This window comes from Cololabis saira, chromosome 17 (assembly GCF_033807715.1).
Source record: "Cololabis saira isolate AMF1-May2022 chromosome 17, fColSai1.1, whole genome shotgun sequence".
Classification (NCBI taxonomy): domain Eukaryota; kingdom Metazoa; phylum Chordata; class Actinopteri; order Beloniformes; family Belonidae; genus Cololabis; species Cololabis saira.
This window is the reverse complement of record NC_084603.1, coordinates 564,802-585,164: the sequence shown is the minus strand read 5'-3', so window position 1 is coordinate 585,164 and position 20,363 is coordinate 564,802. Positions and strand designations below refer to the sequence as shown.

Genomic DNA, 20,363 nt, shown 5'->3' with positions numbered 1-20,363 from the left:
GCCCGGGCATTTTGAGCCTAGACCGGCCCACCAGGTATTGATGGAAAGAAAATGAAGCCTATGAATGAAAACAAACGTTCTTGTGACACCGCTTGTACACTGTCTTGTTGGTGTGTATGTTCTTGTCTAATAAACCTAAACCTACACCATCCCCCCCCAGTCCCGTTATAGATGTACTTAGTACTGTTTCTGAGTAGACCAGCAAACTTGTATGGCAAGCCGTTTTAACATTTAATAGCTAGACTGGATATGTGTTGCAGATATCTGTAATTCAATTCCTCCTAGTCAAAAAGAACATTTCAGATATCTACAATGATATATTAACCCATTTTAAACAGGGGGAACGCATTCTGACAGCGTGAAATACTGCTGTCAGAATGCGTTCCCCCTCTGTTTATCATGAAGGGATGCTCACACATTTTCAGGCTGATATCATCATATTTGACCATTTTAAACAGGGGGAATGCAGCGCTGCCTCTGTTTTTACTAACTAATGACCATGAATTGCCTAAACAGTGGGTTCTTCCAATATATGTATATATACAGAAAGTCTTTGCTGCGATGGCATCACTGTAGGTAAACATTTCTCCAAAAAGATTAATGTATTATTTCACCCACCCACTATTAATCACAGCATTATTAAAATTTAGTGACAATCAGGAATCCAAACACCACTGTCCCTGTCAAAAAAGCAACTTAAATTTGGAGTTGCTAATTTAGTTTTATAGAATATATAAGATATTGAATATGAACTCATCATTCTTCAAATAGTATAAATAATAATATCAATAATAAGCCACGCGCTCTAATGTTGTGACTACTCCAGCCAGAGCTGCCTGGGAGATATGCGATTCCTGTGCGGAATGGCTGGGGGGAGCCCTCGCGCGTGAGCGTAGCGAGCGCGCGCGAAATTTTTTGGGTTTTTCGGGTCGGATCGGGTGTCTATATGCGCAATTTTAACTCTCCAATTAGCAAAATACTGGATACCTTCCCCTGCCTCATCATCATCTCTTACCTCGACGCGGGGCCCCACGGCTGCTTGAGACCCGGTTGGATCGGTGATTTTTGTAACAAATTTATCAAACGAGCCTTTCAGAGAGGCATTAAACTCTTCCATTTTCTTTAGTTTTTTTTCTTTTTTCATCCCCTGATGGAAATTTCCTGATTCTGTCTCGTTCTCGACATTGTGTGACAGTTTGTTCCAACTCCACCGTCTGGATCAGAGCAGCTTGTGTCTGCGCTTGGTCTGACCAGTTGTACTGAACAACAGACACGCGCATCATTGCACATATATTTATTGATATGCACAGACTAGTACACATTTAGGTCTGTAATGGAACGTGACTGTTGATATCTATAAGGGAAAAAACGAAAAAAAAACGAAAAAAAAAAAATTGAAAAAAAAAAACAAAAAAAAAACGCCCATAGCGCGAGGCCCCTTGGGGCGCGAGGCCCCTTGGGGCGCGAGGCCCCTTGGGGCGCGAGGCCCCTTGGGGCGGCCCTGACTTCAGCCCATAACCAATCGGCCAGTGGTACCAGTTGTTTTCAGGTAAAAAACAAAATCAAATGGGCCAATGGGCCTGCCCGGGCCAAAAAAAAAAAAAATCGGCCGGCCCAAAATCGGGCCGGCCGATGGTGATTTTGGGCCGGGCCGGGCAAAAAAAAAAAAAAAAAAAATATATATATATATATTTTTTTTTTTTTTTTTTTTTCTTTGGGCCGGCCCAAAATCACCACCGGCCCACCGGGCAAATGCCCGGTATGACCTATGGCCAGTCCACCCCTGTATATATATACAGTATATATCTGAATAATGAATTCCCCCAGGGACCTGGTCCTGGTCTTCCAGTGCTCGGACCGTCATGTGATCTGTCTGGACTGTTTCCTCCGTTACTGCCAGACGAGGCTCGACGAGCGGCAGTTCCTGCACCATCCGGAGATCGGATACTCGCTGCCCTGCGCAGGTGAGGGGCGGGGCCTCAAGGGAGGGGGCGGGGCCAGGGGAGGGGGCGGGGCCAGTTGAGGGGGCGGGGCCAGGTGAGGGGCCATAGCTTCGTTTCGGCTCCAGATCCAGGGCAGCAAACAGAAGTTGTATGAAATCGGTTTTAGTTTTTCCCACATTCCGTTAACATTTTTTCCATTTTCTGTGTTTTTCGGTTTTTTATTTTTGAGAATGAGTTTTTTAGCATTTTATGCAAATTTAACCCCAAGACAAGACAATTTATTCAATTATAACTGAAAACTATAATGTTTTCATACCTTTAAACATATTTAAAGGCAAAAACATGGCACCAGTTATTCTTGTGTCCAACAAAACATTCATTTTTTGGGCAAAAACAAAAAAATTCCAAAAGTTATTTGTATGAAATAAATAACTAAGAAATAAATAACTCAAATAAGCCTTTTAATATCCATTTAAAGTGCAAAAAAAAGAAATTGCAACAGCTCAACAGCGCACGTGTGAATTAAATGATGCGATACTGGGATTAAAGTTCACCGGGGGAAAATGTAATAATGAAATAAATCCATCTTTAGATATACGAATGGATTTTTAGGAATTAATATGAGAATCGATTTAGAATCGGAAAATTGATTTTTTTCAACACAGACCTACTTCCACCTGTGATCATGTAACCTCTGTCTCCAGCTGATCATGTGACCTCTGTCTCCACTAGTAATGCACCGAAATGAAAATTTGTGGCCGAAACTGAAACCGAAAATAATAATAAACACTTGGCCGAATACCGAACATGGTTCTTCAGCAGTTTTTCATTTATTTTGCCAATTTTTTCACCATTGCATAAATCAAATAAATTTGATTTAGGCTTTCCAAAGAAAAAAATCTTTTACAAAATTACAAGGTAGAAAATATTTATTGAACATAAAAAACTGAACATGTTTTAATTTCCAGCATTCTGTTGTTTTGGTTCCACCTCCTGGTGAATGTTGGTAAAATTCTTATGTGGTTACTTTTTGGTTGGCCAAAGATTTATGTTTGTGGTGCAACCGTTACGGAGCGGCCAGTCTATTTCCTTATTTTACAACAACGTTATTAATTGTTCGGTTTTTTCCCACTTATTCCACCGAACACCCAAAGTGTTTTTTTTGCCATTTTCAGCCGAACAATTTTGGTTACCGAACAATCGGTGCATCACTAGTATCCAGCTGATCATGTGACCTCTGTGTGACCTCTGTGTGACCTCTGCGTGACCTCTGTGTGACCTCTGTGATCATGTGACCTCTGTGTGACCTCTGTGTGACCTCTGTGATCATGTGACCTCTGTGTGACCTCTGTGTGACCTCTGTGTGACCTCTGTGTGACCTCTGTCTCCAGCCGGCTGCCAGGACTCTCTGATCCGGGAGATTCATCACTTCAGGATCCTGGGAGACGATCAGGTGACCCCGAAGTTACCCACAATCCCCCTCCCCTGCGTAGCCTCTAACCCAGAATGCCCTGCGTAGCTGCTTACCCAGAATGCCCTGCGTAGCCTCTTAAGGCTCTGACGCACCAAGCCGACTGTCGGCAGCTTTTCAGCGGATTCGACATGTTGAATCGGCGTCGGCCGTCGGTCAAACAGCTCACTCTGTGATTGTTCCCAGAATTTCCCAGAATGCTTTTCGTCGTCATTTGCGGACTGAATTTAATGATTTGATTACATTTCTAGTGAGAAATAAATCTTTTACTTTCATAATATTCACTCAGTGAATGTACATGATCACTCGCTTGTCTTTTTCAAACCGCGCCAGAACAAAGACTGATTTATGGTTCTGCGTTACACCAACGCAGAGCCTACGGCGTAGGTTACGCGGCGACGCGCGCCGTACCCTACGCCGTACCCTACGCCGTACCCTACGGCGTCGATTTAAATCAGAACCATAAATCAGCTCCCGAGCCGGCAGGCAGAAAATCCTGAAATTTTCGGAGCAAATTACTTAATAGGCGTAGCTATAACTGTTAGATTTCATCTATTAAACCAATATTTATCTTCCTAAATGATTTATTTCAGCCAGTGGTAATTCTCCACAGAGCTGCAGGTGGATGTGCCGTCTGTTTTGTCTGCACTTGTGTTTTCTCAATAAAGCTTTGAAAAAAAAGCGCTGTCCCCCTCCTTGAGCCCCTGAATACAGACTAGCGCCGCCTGCTGGTCTGGAGGGGAATTACCTCTCACGCATGCGCAGAACGTACGTGCTAGTTCGCCGTCGGGTGTCGTATCTGCGGTGTGTCTAGTGAGCCCGACACAGCAGTCGGCAGAGAGCGGGGGAAGTCGGGTTGGTGTGTCAGCACCCTTACCCAGAATGCCCTGCGTAGCCTCTTACCCAGAACCCCCTCTGTGTCCAGTACGGCCGGTACCAGCGCTACGGGGCGGAGGAATGCCTGCTCACCATTGGAGGACTGATGTGTCCGTCACCCGGCTGCGGGGCGGGGCTCCTCCCCCCCGACGGCAGCAGGAGGGTGGAGTGTGACCCGCGGCTCGGCTGCGGCTTCCTGTTCTGCAGGACCTGCAGGGGGCGCTACCACGAGGGGGCGTGTCCGGCGCTGGAGGCCCCGCCCACACCTGAGGGAGCACAGGTGAGTAGCCCCGCCCACACCTGAGAATAACCAGGTGAGTAGCCCCGCCCACACCTGAGAATTGTTGAAGAATAATCTTAAATCCAGTTGAGAAGTCGCTGTGGTGTAGAGAGTTTTAGTCTGTGGTGTAGAGAGTTTTAGTCTGTGGTGTAGAGAGTTTTAGTGTGTGGTGTAGAGAGTTTTAGTCTGTGGTGTAGAGAGTTTTAGTCTGTGGTGTAGAGAGTTTTAGTCTGTGGTGTAGAGAGTTTTAGTCTGTGGTGTAGAGAGTTTTAGTCTGTGGTGTAGAGAGTTTTAGTCTGTGGTGTAGAGAGTTTTAGTCTGTGGTGTAGAGAGTTTTAGTCTGTGGTGTAGAGAGTTTTAGTCTGTGGTGTAGAGAGTTTAGTCTGTGGTGTAGAGAGTTTTAGTCTGTGGTGTAGAGAGTTTTAGTCTGTGGTGTATTTAGTTTTAGTCTGTGGTGTAGAGAGTTTTAGTCTGTGGTATAGAGAGTTTTAGTCTGTGGTGTAGAGAGTTTTAGTCTGTGGTGTAGAGAGTTTTATTCTGTGGTGTAGAGAGTTTTAGTCTGTGGTGTATTTAGTTTTAGTCTGTGGTGTAGAGAGTTTTAGTCTGTGGTGTAGAGAGTTTTAGTCTGTGGTGTAGAGAGTTTTAGTCTGTGGTGTATTTAGTTTTAGTCTGTGGTGTAGAGAGTTTTAGTCTGTGGTGTAGAGAGTTTTAGTCTGTGGTGTAGAGAGTTTTAGTCTGTGGTGTAGAGAGTTTTAGTCTGTGGTGTATTTAGTTTTAGTCTGTGGTGTAGAGAGTTTTAGTCTGTGGTGTATTTAGTTTTATTCTGTGGTGTAGAGAGTTTTAGTCTGTGGTGTATTTAGTTTTAGTCTGTGGTGTAGAGAGTTTTAGTCTGTGGTGTAGAGAGTTTTAGTCTGTGGTGTAGAGAGTTTTAGTCTGTGGTGTAGAGAGTTTTAGTCTGTGGTGGCCAAATGCCGTTATCGGCATTTGGCATGAATATCATTCATTTGTAAATTACCCCATAGGGAGTTCTCGTGAATGTATCTGTTGCAAATAAAACCTTCCAATTCATTGCATTTTTAGCCTAGTTATTTTTGTGGTAAAGTATCGGATCGGTACACACGTTAAAATACTCGGTGTGAAAACAACGGTATCGGGGCCTCGCTACTGATAACAGTGGTGGTGATGAAGATGATGATGATGATGAAGATGAAGATGATGAAGATGATGATGATGGTGATGATGGTGATGATGATGATGATGATGATGATGATGGTGATGATGAAGATGATGATGATGATGATGATGATGAAGATGATGAAGATGTCCTCCTCTTCCTCCCCCCAGGGGTTCCAGGTGGGGCAGGATGGTGATGATGATGTCATCAGTGATGATGATGATGCTCCTCTTCCTCCCCAGGGGTTCCAGGTGGGGCAGGAAGCCTCCCAGAGGGGCCGCTGGGACCAGAACCAGAACCAGGACCAGGAGTCTCTGCTGCTGATCCAGGAGTCGACCAAACGCTGCCCTGAGTGCTCAGTCCCTGTGGAGAGGAACGGTGAGGGGGGGGGGGGGGGGTCACCTGGGGGGGGGGGGGTCACCTGGAGGTCCGGTCCTGAGCCTGTTCCACTGTTCAGGGTCAGAGTTGTGGTGTGTAAAGCTTGGTTTATGGTTCTGCGTTAAACCAACGCAGAGCCTACGCCGTGATGCCGCGTTGCCGCGCCGCGTTGCCGCAACGCTGTTGCTGCGCCGCATTGCCGCGACGCCGTTGCCGCGACTCCGTTGCCGCAAGTCCGTTGCCGCGACGCCGTTGCCGCGACGCCGTTGCCGCGACTCCGTTGTCGCTACGCTGTTGCTGCGACTCCGTTGTCGCTACGCCGTTGCCGCGACTCCGTTGTCGCTACGCCGTTGCCGCGACTCCGTTGTCGCGACGCCGTTGCCGCGACTCTGTTGCCGCGACGCCGTTGCCGCGACTCCGTTGCCGCAAGTCCGTTGCCGCAAGTCCGTTGCCGCAAGTCCGTTGCCGCGACTCCGTTGCCGCAAGTCCGTTGCCGCGACTCCGTTGTCGCGACGCCGTTGCCGCGACTCCGTTGTTGTGATGGCGTAGTCGCGACTCCGTTATCGCGACTCCGTTATCGCAACTCCGTTGTTGCGACACCGTTGTTGCGACGCCGTTGCCGCGACTCCGTCTCCGTGACGCCGTGCCCGCGACTCCGTTGTCGCGACTCCGTTGTCGCGACGCCGTTGCCGCGACTCCGTTGCCGTGACGCCGTTGCCGCGACTCCGTTGCCGCAAGTCCGTTGCCGCGACGCCGTTGCCGCAACTCCGTCTCCGTGACGCCGTTGCCGCGACTCCGTTGCCGCGACTCCGTTGTCGCGACGCCGTTGCCGCGACTCCGTTGTTGTGATGGCGTAGTCGCGACTCCGTTATCGCGACTCCGTTATCGCAACTCCGTTGTTGCGACACCGTTGTTGCGACACCGTTGTTGCGACGCCGTTGCCGCGACTCCGTCTCCGTGACGCCGTGCCCGCGACTCCGTTGTCGCGACTCCGTTGTCGCGACGCCGTTGCCGCGACTCCGTTGCCGCGACGCCGTTGCCGCGACTCCGTTGCCGTGACGCCGTTGCCGCGACTCCGTTGCCGCAAGTCCGTTGCCGCAAGTCCGTTGCCGCGACGCCGTTGCCGCAACTCCGTCTCCGTGACGCCGTTGCCGCGACTCCGTTGTCGCTACGCCGTTGCCGCGACTCCGTTGTCGCGACGCCGTTGCCGCGACTCCGTTGCCGCGACGCCGTTGCCGCGACTCCGTTGTCGCGACGCCGTTGCCGCGACTCCGTTGCCGCGACGCCGTTGCCGCGACGCCGTTGCCGCGACGCCGTTGCCGCGACTCCGTTGCCGCAACTCTGTTGCCGCGACTCCGTCTCCGTGACGCCGTTGCCGCGACTCCGTTGTCGCTACGCCGTTGCCGCGACTCCGTTGTCGCGACGCCGTTGCCGCGACTCCGTTGCCGCGACGCCGTTGCCGCGACTCCGTTGCCGCGACGCCGTTGCCGCAAGTCCGTTGCCGCAAGTCCGTTGCCGCGACTCCGTTGCCGCAAGTCCGTTGCCGCGACTCTGTTGCCGCGACTCCGTCTCCGTGACGCCGTTGCCGCGACTCCGTTGTCGCTACGCCGTTGCCGCGACTCCGTTGTCGCGACGCCGTTGCCGCGACTCCGTTGCCGCGACGCCGTTGCCGCGACTCCGTTGTTGCGACGCCGTTGCCGCGACTCCGTCTCCGTGACGCCGTTGCCGCGACTCCGTTGTCGCGACGCCGTTGCCGCGACTCCGTTGTCGCGACTCCGTTGTCGCGACTCCGTTGTCGCGACTCCGTTGTCGCGACGCCGTTGCCACGACTCCGTCTCCGTGACGCCGTGCCCGCGACTCCGTTGTCGCGACTCCGTTGTCGCGACGCCGTTGCCGCGACTCCGTTGCCGTGACGCCGTTGCCGCGACTCCGTTGCCGCAAGTCCGTTGCCGCAAGTCCGTTGCCGCGACGCCGTTGCCGCAACTCCGTCTCCGTGACGCCGTTGCCGCGACTCCGTTGTCGCTACGCCGTTGCCGCGACTCCGTTGTCGCGACGCCGTTGCCGCGACTCCGTTGCCGCGACGCCGTTGTCGCGACGCCGTTGCCGCGACTCCGTTGCCGCGACGCCGTTGCCGCGACTCCGTTGCCGCAAGTCCGTTGCCGCAAGTCCGTTGCCGCGACTCCGTTGCCGCAAGTCCGTTGCCGCGACTCCGTTGTCGCTACGCCGTTGCCGCGACTCCGTTGTCGCGACGCCGTTGCCGCGACTCCGTTGCCGCGACGCCGTTGCCGCGACTCCGTTGTTGCGACGCCGTTGCCGCGACTCCGTCTCCGTGACGCCGTTGCCGCGACTCCGTTGTCGCTACGCCGTTGCCGCGACTCCGTTGTCGCGACGCCGTTGCCGCGACTCCGTTGTCGCGACTCCGTTGTCGCGACTCCGTTGCCATGACTCCGTTGCCGCGACGCCGTTGTGAACCTTCGTTCTTCTCCGTCTCTCCATTTCTCCGTGGTGCTAAACCCCCCAGAGCGCTAGCTGATACTTTGTTTAGATTTCAGTTTTTCCGGTCACACTGAATCAAAGAGATAAGGAGAACAAAACAAAAATAATCACACATAAGAGCTGAAAATTCACGACTGCTTCACAAACCCGAACCGGAAATATGTTGCTACCAAGCGAACCAATCACAGCTCTCGGTCTGCGTTGGGTCGTAGTTACAGTTTGTGGGAAGTGCGTCAGGCTCGGCACGGGGGCTGGGCGACGCGGCGCGACCTGCGGCGTAGGCTCGGCATGGATTTAACGCAGAACCAGAATTCAGGCTTTAGTGTCTGCGGGAGTTAATCTGTACTTACACCTGTACCTGTATGGTTCTGATCATGTACCTGTCCCCCCCCCATCTGTACCTGTATGGTTCTGATCATGTGTCTGAAGGTTCTGGTTCTCCCCCCAGGTGGCTGCATGCACATGTGCTGCCCGCGCTGCAGGACTGAGTGGTGCTGGATCTGCAGGATCCCCTGGAACCGGGACTGTATGGGGAACCACTGGTTCGGCTAGAACCGTCACCATGGCAACCCTGGAACCATGGCGACCCTGGAACCATGGCAACCCTGGAACCATGGCAACCCTGGAACCATGGCAACCCTGGAACCATGGCAACCCGTCACCATGGCAACCCTGGAACCATGGCAACCCTGGAACCATGGCTAACCCTGGAACCATGGCTAACCCTGGAACCATGGCTAACCCTGGAACCATGGCTAACCCTGGAACCATGGCTAACCCTGGAACCATGGCTAACCATGGCTAACCCTGGAACCATGGCTAACCCTGGAACCATGGCTAACCCTGGAACCATGGCTAACCATGGCTAACCCTGGAACCATGGCTAACCCTGGAACCATGGCAACCCGTCACCGTGGCAAGAGCAGCATCCGACCAGGACGCAGTGATGGACGACACCGCAGACGAGAAGCTGCTGTTTCTGATCCGGTCTGACTCCAGCTGGTTTATTTCTTTAGGAAACAAATTAAAGTCGTTGTTTATAAAGCTGTGGATTTTTTACCCGTTGTCTGGTTTGTTTTTTGTTCTTGCATGTTGTTGTTTATCTCAAGATTCAAGACTCAGGATTCTCTTTACTGTCATTGTAACAAGTGCAACGAAAGGTGCAGGCCTTTAGTACAACAAAAAGCAGTGCAATATTAACAATAAATATATAAAGCGACATAAAAAAAATACAGTATATATAAAAACAACAATATAAAAACAATATACAGACTTACAGAATGTTTGAGGCATTTCTGGCTCTGACAGCGGTTGGAAAAAACTGTTTTTCAGTCTGTTAGTCCTGGATTTGACGGCCCTGTAGCGTCTTCCTGACGGCAGCGGCTCAAACAGGAAGTGGCCGGGGCGGGATGATCCTCCATGATGGTTCTCCTGAGGGATGATCCTCCATGATGGTGATGGTTCTCCTGAGGGATGATCCTCCATGATGGTGATGGTTCTCCTGAGGGATGATCCTCCATGATGGTTCTCCTGAGGGATGATCCTCCATGATGGTGTTGTCTCTCCTGAGGGATGATCCTCCATGATGGTGTTGTCTCTCCTGAGGGATGATCCTCCATGATGGTTCTCCTGAGGGATGATCCTCCATGATGGTGATGGTTCTCCTGAGGGATGATCCTCCATGATGGTTCTCCTGAGGGATGATCCTCCATGATGGTTCTCCTGAGGGATGATCCTCCATGATGGTGTTGGTTCTCCTGAGGGATGATCCTCCATGATGGTTCTCCTGAGGGATGATCCTCCATGATGGTTCTCCTGAGGGATGATCCTCCATGATGGTTCTCCTGAGGGATGATCCTCCATGATGGTTCTCCTGAGGGATGATCCTCCATGATGGTGATGGTTCTCCTGAGGGATGATCCTCCATGATGGTGATGGTTCTCCTGAGGGATGATCCTCCACGGGCTGAAGACCTCTGGCGGGAATTGAACTCACAGTGTCTTTAACAATGTGCAGCTCTTTACCATGAGGCGCCACATACAGTACTCACCTCTTTCACAGGCTTCCTGGCCAGTTTTCAATCCTCAGTAGAAGGATGTCATTTTAAAAGTGGTCCAGGTATAAGGTCTGATGCCTCTACCTCTCCAGATACTGAGGATGGGGAGGGTTTGAACCAGCATGCACCACCCTTTCATTGGCACCTTAAAGCCCTGAGCAAACCCTCCACACCACCAGTATCCTTGGGGGAAGACATCTCTCTTAGTGCATTTATCTTTTCATTTTGAGTGTTGAACTCTAAAAGTGGATTTAGTTCTACTTAAAGACAACGGGCTGAAGAACTCTGGCGGGAATTGAACTCACAGTCTGTTTAACAACGTGCGGCACTCTTCCATGGTGCACAACCAGAGGTGTCAAGTAACAAAGTACAAATACCTCATTATCTTACTTAAGTAGAAATGTTGGTTATCTATACTTCCCTGGAGTAATTATTTTTCAGACGACTTTTTACTTTTACTCCTTACATTTTCACCCAATTATCTGTACTTTTTACTCCTTACATTTTAAAAACAGCCTCGTTACTCTATTTCATTTATCCTTTAATAAAAACTATCCAGTTAAATTGCTCCATCCGGATAGAGTGAATTTGGTTGTGGTTGTTTCAGATGTTCTTGTCCAGTTTTGTTCTTACATCCGTTCCCTCAGATTCCTGCAACTAAACTTGGATGTACATTCCAATAAAGGTTAGGATAAATGATAACATGAACATGAAGTTTGACTTTTTGCACCATTACAATACTTATAGGAACTAGTCATCATATCTGCTGCTCTCTGAAACACATGTTAATGCTCAATAGTACACATATATGCTTCTTTCATATATTTATATTAACATGTTAATGCTCAATAGTACACATATATGCTTCTTTAATATATTTATATTAACACATGTTAATGCTCAATAGTACACATATATGCTTCTTTAATATATTTATATTAACACATGTTAATGCTCAATAGTACACATATATGCTTCTTTAATATATTTATATTAACACATGTTAATGCTCAATAGTACACATATATGCTTCTTTAATATATTTATATTAACATGTTAATGCTCAATAGTACACATATATGCTTCTTTAATATATTTATATTAACACATGTTAATGCTCAATAGTACACATATATGCTTCTTTAATATATTTATATTAACATGTTAATGCTCAATAGTACACATATATGCTTCTTTAATATATTTATATTAACATGTTAATGCTCAATAGTACACATATATGCTTCTTTAATATATTTATATTATACTAAGATACATTCATTTTCAATGGCTTTTTTCCCCCTTACATTACTTTTACTTTTATACTTTAAGTAGTTTTGAAACCAGTACTTTTTTACTTTTACTTGAGTAAAAACTTGAGTTGATACTTCAACTCCTACAGGAGTATTTTTAAACTCTAGTATCTATAAACTCTAGTATTTTTAAACTCTAGTATCTATAAACTCTAGTATTTTTAAACTCTAGTATCTATACTTCTACCTGAGTAATGGATGTGAATACTGAAGAACCTCTGGTCATGGAGGTCAACACAACTCCATTAGTGACACTTTACAGCCAGTGGAGGCTCAAACTGTTGAACTTGTCTTTGCTGCCGGTAAAACTATGACCACAAAATAACGTTTATGCATGTGCAATCAAATATATCACTCTGTTTCTGGAATTCTTTTGAAAAAAAATGTGCTTCCATACCTGTGACCCAAATGAGAATAAGTATGTATGGATACACATAAAGTTTGACATAAAGAGTCGTGGGTGGTGTCATCGGACTCGGTATTGAGTCCTTGACCTTCATTGGCCTGAATTAGCCCTGCCTCTTCTTCTGATTGGTCCATATCTGATAGTTCCTACTTTCTGCCATAACTTTTGACTGGTTTGATATAGAGAGTCATGGCTAGTGTCATCCGCTAAATGTCCAGGGGCCTCATCTATAAAGCTAGCTTGCGCAGAAAAAGCGCCTGAAAGTTGCGGAAGCCACCTTCTACGCAAAACCTCGGATCTAAAAAGAAAGAACTAACCGAACTAACCACACACGCACGCACGCACGCACGCGCGCGCGCGCACGCACGCACGCGAGTGTGCGTGCGTATTTAAAAATAAAAGATCAAACTTTGTTTGATTGTACTTTATTTCAGTTTTTACATGAATCCAACCCATCGAAGTCTCATCCTCTGTTTCTGCATTAAAGAGCTGCTACATCAGCTGTGCCAGTCTGAATTCCTCGCTGTCAGAGTCTCTTTCCGTGCCGTGCGGCGCCTCGGAAATGGCGGCTTTTGCAAAAGCTCGCAAAATAGTCCCAGCAGACACGTTAGCCCACGTTAGCATCAACAATCCATCTGCAAACTGTGGCATAACTTGCCCGGCGCTGCTTTCCACTCTTGGTGAAACTGTTCTCCCTCAGTCATCCGTCGCTCCCACGCCGCTGCAGCCTTAAGGCTGATTTATGGTTCCGCGTTACACAAACGCAGAGATTACGCCGGAGGGTACGCGGCGACGCGCGCGTACGGTGCGCTTCGCTGCGTAATTAAATTTAGCAGTACATTATTACTTCGCAAAAGATCTTTCATGAAGCATTAAATACAGAAAATAAACTTACTGTGTAGGACTCGTCGCTTGCCATGGCAGCCTACGTTCCTGCTGCATTCTGCAGCCTACCTGGCAACCATTGGTCGGGGAGGAGGGGGAGGGTACACGCCGCTCAACAATATTTGGAAAGTGACTGCAGTACCAGTTTTGGACATTTCTTACAGACGGCTCCTTTAAGTGATGTCTATCTACACACACGCACACACACACACTTACACACTTTTTGGCCCCCGCACATCTGAAATGAATCCCCGGTTCGAGCGTCTTTTCAAAAACTTTATTTCACAAAAACATGAAGTTTACAATAATTTAATGATAATTAATAATTTAATTTAATTCTATTTCTTCAACAGAACATAGAAATCACATTTCCTGCCAGGGGGGATAAGAGTTTAAAACATTAAAATGAGCACAGATGTTCATAGTTTTGATTAAGATATATATTATATTTCATGGAGTCGATGTTTGAGTTCACTGTAAAAAGCAACAAAACAGGGTTTTCTATGTGTAAATTTACATTTGTGAATGATAAATGTATCCAACAGTGTGATGAGGTTAATAATGATGTTTCATTGGGTTTTAATCCTGTTAAAGAGTCCAAACATCAAAACCTCCAAAACAACTTAAACTCTTCAATATTGTTAACAATAAAATGACAAATATCAATCCAGAGGTTTTGGACAATTAAGGATTAAAAAAAATAATGAATGATTTAATGACATAATAAATGAGTAATTGTTTCAATGTTTACAGAACAGAAAGCACATTTCACATCAATGTCTATTTTAAACCTTTTAACAATTATTATCATTAGAAGGATAAGATAAAAATATAATATAAGATAAGATTAGATAAAATCTATGAATTATTGTAAAGGATATTTCTCTAACAGGGTTGGGAAGTCTGGACCTTTTTCCATCAATGATCCATATGTTCCAGTGTGAGACCCTGCAAACATACAATCCACCACCAGGGGGCGACACGCACTCAAAAAAATCAGGACAATGAACTAGAAATACTTTAAACAGAGACACAAACTTACAGAAATACTTTAAAAAGAGACACAAACTTACAGAAATACATTAAACAGAGACACAAACTTACATAAATTAATTAAACAGAGACACAAACTTACATAAATTAATTAAACAGAGACACAAACTTACAGAAATATTTTAAACAGAGACACAAACTTACAGAAATACTTTAAACAGAGACACAAACTTACAGAAATACTTTAAACAAAGACACAAACTTACAGAAATACTTTAAACAGAGACACAAACTTAAGCCTTACGGCCTCTGATTGGTGGAGAGTCTAATATTCTAATATATTGTTTGACCTTATTTTCAAAAATACAAAAAAAGAGGCTTTTGATTAAAATAACAGGATTTGTGAAATAAGATTAATGATATAAAAATATTTTTTTTAACAGAAGGATAGTTAATGAAGCCCAACAATAAATGTTTAAAGTAAAGAGATAAATGTGGTTCAACAAACACTAATCAATTACAGATATTGATCCATCATGTTGTAGTGAAAGAGCAAAATAAATGAGAAACATCTTCATTTTCCTTCATTTCATTAGTGATTAAGTATTTTGCAGGAAACGACCAAATCTTTTTCCAGTCAAGATTGTTAGTTATTCCAAAAAGAAACCACATATGGAACTGATACAACTGTTACATACTTACTGATACAACTGATACAAATCCTTCTGAAACAACGCACCATATATATATGGTGATTAATGGAATAGATGAATGTAATTCATATATATGTATATATATATATATATATATATAAGGAGCTGTGGTGACACCGGCAGCTGCTCCTACGTCAGAGGACCAGGATTTTTCCTGGTTTTTTCAGGCGTTTCTTCTTGAAATCGGTTTAAACCTGTTTAAACCTGTTTAAACAGGTTTATTTTAAAGGTTTTTTGGGCTCTAGTGGCCCTTTATTGGAGATGCAGATATGAGGGGGTAGAGAGAGAGAACGGGGAAGACACGCAGCAAAGGTGCGCGGGCTGGATTCGAACCCGCGACCGCTGCAGGAGGAGGACTGTAGCCTCAGTACATGAGCGGCCCCGGGTTTAAACAGGTTTAAACGGGTTTAAACCTGTTTAAACCCGTTTAAACCCGGCTAAACACGACCAAATATTCAGTTAGAAAAGGAGTACCCCAGGGCTCATACTGGGGTTTTTAAACTGGAATATGAGCAAATCACAGTTAATCAAAGGGGTTATTGGTGTTTACATGGCCGTGGAACCGGGTTATTGATCATATTCCTGTTATTGATCATATTCCCGTTATTGATCATATTCCGGTTATTGATCATATTCAGGTTATTGATCATATTCCCGTTATTGATCATATTCCCGTTATTGATCATATTCCGGTTATTGATCATATTCCCGTTATTGATCATATTCCCGTTATTGATCATATTCCGGTTATTGATCATATTCAGGTTATTGATCATATTCCCGTTATTGATCATATTCCGGTTATTGATCATATTCAGGTTATTGATCATATTCCGGTTATTGATCATATTCCCGTTATTGATCATATTCCGGTTATTGATCATATTCCCGTTATTGATCATATTCCGGTTATTGATCATATTCAGGTTATTGATCATATTCCCGTTATTGATCATATTCCCGTTATTGATCATATTCCGGTTATTGATCATATTCAGGTTATTGATCATATTCCCGTTATTGATCATATTCCCGTTATTGATCATATTCCCGTTATTGATCATATTCCTGTTATTGATCATATTCCCGTTATTGATCATATTCCCGTTATTGATCATATTCCCGTTATTGATCATATTCCGGTTATTGATCATATTCAGGTTATTGATCATATTCCCGTTATTGATCATATTCCTGTTATTGATCATATTCCCGTTATTGATCATATTCCCGTTATTGATCATATTCCCGTTATTGATCATATTCCGGTTATTGATCATATTCAGGTTATTGATCATATTCCCGTTATTGATCATATTCCGGTTATTGATCATATTCAGGTTATTGATCATATTCCGGTTATTGATCATATTCCCGTTATTGATCATATTCCGGTTATTGATCATATTCCCGTTATTGATCATATTCCCGTTATTGATCATATTCCCGTTATTGATCATATTCCCGTTATTGATCATATTCCCGTTATTGATCATATTCCGGTTATTGATCATATTCCGGTTATTGATCATATTCTGGTTATTGATCATATTCCGGGTATTGATCATATTCCGGTTATTGATCATATTCCCGTTATTGATCATATTCCGGTTATTGATCATATTCCGGGTATTGATCATATTCCCGTTATTGATCATATTCTGGTTATTGATCATATTCCGGGTATTGATCATATTCCGGTTATTGATCATATTCCCGTTATTGATCATATTCTGGTTATTGATCATATTCCGGGTATTGATCATATTCCGGTTATTGATCATATTCCCGTTATTGATCATATTCCGGTTATTGATCATATTCCCGTTATTGATCATATTCCCGTTATTGATCATATTCCCGTTATTGATCATATTCCCGTTATTGATCATATTCCCGTTATTGATCATATTCCGGTTATTGATCATATTCCGGGTATTGATCATATTCCCGTTATTGATCATATTCCCGTTATTGATCATATTCCGGTTATTGATCATATTCCCGTTATTGATCATATTCCCGTTATTGATCATATTCCCGTTATTGATCATATTCCCGTTATTGATCATATTCTGGTTATTGATCATATTCCCGTTATTGATCATATTCCCGTTATTGATCATATTCCCGTTATTGATCATATTCTGGTTATTGATCATATTCCCGTTATTGATCATATTCCCGTTATTGATCATATTCCGGGTATTGATCATATTCCCGTTATTGATCATATTCTGGTTATTGATCATATTCCGGTTATTGATCATATTCCGGTTATTGATCATATTCCCGTTATTGATCATATTCTGGTTATTGATCATATTCCCGTTATTGATCATATTCTGGTTATTGATCATATTCCCGTTATTGATCATATTCCGGTTATTGATCATATTCCGGTTATTGATCATATTCCCGTTATTGATCATATTCCGGTTATTGATCATATTCCGGGTATTGATCATATTCCCGTTATTGATCATATTCCGGTTATTGATCATATTCCCGTTATTGATCATATTCCGGGTATTGATCATATTCCGGGTATTGATCATATTCCGGTCATTGATCATATTCCCGTTATTGATCATATTCCCGTTATTGATCATATTCCGGCTATTGATCATATTCCGGGTATTGATCATATTCCGGTTATTGATCATATTCCGGTCATTGATCATATTCCCGTTATTGATCATATTCCCGTTATTGATCATATTCCCGTTATTGATCATATTCCCGTTATTGATCATATTCCCGTTATTGATCATATTCCGGTTATTGATCATATTCCGGGTATTGATCATATTCCCGTTATTGATCATATTCCCGTTATTGATCATATTCCGGTTATTGATCATATTCCCGTTATTGATCATATTCCCGTTATTGATCATATTCCCGTTATTGATCATATTCCCGTTATTGATCATATTCTGGTTATTGATCATATTCCCGTTATTGATCATATTCCCGTTATTGATCATATTCCCGTTATTGATCATATTCTGGTTATTGATCATATTCCCGTTATTGATCATATTCCCGTTATTGATCATATTCCGGGTATTGATCATATTCCCGTTATTGATCATATTCTGGTTATTGATCATATTCCGGTTATTGATCATATTCCGGTTATTGATCATATTCCCGTTATTGATCATATTCTGGTTATTGATCATATTCCCGTTATTGATCATATTCTGGTTATTGATCATATTCCCGTTATTGATCATATTCCGGTTATTGATCATATTCCGGTTATTGATCATATTCCCGTTATTGATCATATTCCGGTTATTGATCATATTCCGGGTATTGATCATATTCCCGTTATTGATCATATTCCGGTTATTGATCATATTCCCGTTATTGATCATATTCCGGGTATTGATCATATTCCGGGTATTGATCATATTCCGGTCATTGATCATATTCCCGTTATTGATCATATTCCCGTTATTGATCATATTCCGGCTATTGATCATATTCCGGGTATTGATCATATTCCGGTTATTGATCATATTCCGGTCATTGATCATATTCCCGTTATTGATCATATTCCCGTTATTGATCATATTCCCGTTATTGATCATATTCCGGTTATTGATCATATTCCGGTTATTGATCCATGGAAACAGTCAGTGAAGGTGAAACAGTTCAGATTCCAGTTCCTGATCTGCAGAATGAACCAGTTCTTTATTTGCAGATTGTTGTTCAGTTCCCCGTTCTCACAGAGACAAACGTCCACAGGGAAAGTGGGAAAGTTGATCCGTTAAAAGGATCCGAGTGGAAATCCCCCTGAGATTCTCTATAATCGCTGAGCTGCTTCCTCTCCTCATTAATGATCATAGTTTACAGTTTAAGAAAACTCAAATATCCTATCTCAAAAAATTACAATATTCTGGGAATCTTGATCTTAAACTGTAAACCATAATCAGCAATATTAAAATAATAAAAGGCTTGTAATATTTCAGTTGATTTGTAATGAATCCAGAATGGATGACATTTTTGTTTTTTTAATTGCATTACAGAAAATAAAGAACTTTATCACAATATTCTAGTTTTCTGAGACAGTCCTGTAAACTTGTGCTCCGTACCATGTGATCACGGTGTTGGTGATGTCACTACTAATGATGATGTCACTACTAATGATGATGTCACTATTAATGATGATGTCACTACTAATGATGATGTCACTACTAATGATGATGTCACTCCTAATGATGATGTCACTCCTAATTAAACACCTTCTTCTTCCGGCTCTCGACGAAGGCGGACGCTTTTTCTGCTCCTCTCCCTCCCTATCTGTCCTGCTACTGCTTCTTTGTCCCGTCTTCAGAGTCTCTTCTTTTCATTCCTCCCAAACTCTACAATCATGGAATTGATTAACTGGTCTCTCAGCACAATCAGAAGTCAGGGGGTAAGGGAGCCCTCCTGCCCCGATGGGATGTTTTTTGCTGGATACACAATGGATTCCTGGAAACATTGGAAACCTTTGTGCTTGGCTTTTCTGTCTGTCGAGGACGTTGAAGATGCTTCATAATTGGATTTATGATAGCAGGATTTCTCCTGATCGGAGGAGGGGGATTCCTGGTGTACCGACAAACGCGTAAGTCGTCGACAGCTGTTCTGGCTCTTTCAGAGCTGCCGGACGTGGCTGAAGGATCAAGCAAGGTGATCAACACTCAGACTTTAACGTTGGGGGAGCAAAACCGTAAGCTGGATGTGATTCTTGAACAGAGTTGCAGGCTGGCGGCGGTGTTCAAGCTCATTAACAAGATGGATAACAACATGGAGAAGTTGGGAGCTCAGCTTGGCCGGAATTGATCACTATTCGTCTGATTGGAGTCGCTGATGATGATTCAGAGACTTGAAGGCAGACGGAAAATTACTGAGGCTGCCTGTTCTCAAAACAATTGCTGATTCTACAAATTTGCCCTTGACAGGGCGGTCTTGGCCGATCGCTTTGGTCACAATCTCCCTGGTGGAATGTAAAAAGGTGACTCTGCCCCCACTAACCCTCCCCTCTCAGGAACACCTGTGGACCTGTTTCAGAACTGACCGAGCCGTCTGATAACATCAAGGACATTGGCTGTAGCTGCTCTGGGCGAGGGTTCACGGACTACCGCTTACACACACACAATGATAAATACACCTTCCTTTAATGTCAACGCCTTCCTCGGCCCCCCTCTTATCACCCTCCCCCCGACACGGAAGTCGGGTTTCGAGCGCCACGCGCTCGCGGCACTCACTTGGACGGACTGTGCCGGGATTCTGATTCTGATTTAATTTAACAGATGAACCTGCAGGTGGAGGAACGTTCTTCTGCGTCAGCGGGAAAGCTGCTGGTTCTTTGGGATTAGTTTTATT

General features: G+C 44.5%; 1 protein-coding gene across 2 annotated transcripts in view; it reads left to right on the top strand.

The window, feature by feature from the left end:
* The window catches only part of prkn (parkin RBR E3 ubiquitin protein ligase), a 28,812-nt gene extending 19,150 nt beyond the window's left edge, over positions 1–9,662 (top strand). Inside the window, exons 7-12 of one of the 2 annotated variants that reach the window (XM_061744877.1) lie at positions 1,828–1,964; positions 3,335–3,396; positions 4,340–4,556; positions 4,591–4,604; positions 5,987–6,122; positions 9,067–9,662. In XM_061744877.1, the coding sequence (XP_061600861.1) occupies positions 1,828–1,964; positions 3,335–3,396; positions 4,340–4,556; positions 4,591–4,604; positions 5,987–6,122; positions 9,067–9,170 (670 nt within the window). In that variant the 3' untranslated portion in view covers positions 9,171–9,662. Of the gene's footprint in view, positions 1–1,827; positions 1,965–3,334; positions 3,397–4,339; positions 4,571–4,590; positions 4,605–5,986; positions 6,123–9,066 lie in introns of both variants that reach the window. The other variant, XM_061744876.1, reaches the window with a different exon arrangement.
* The last annotated feature ends 10,701 nt before the right edge of the window (positions 9,663–20,363 follow it).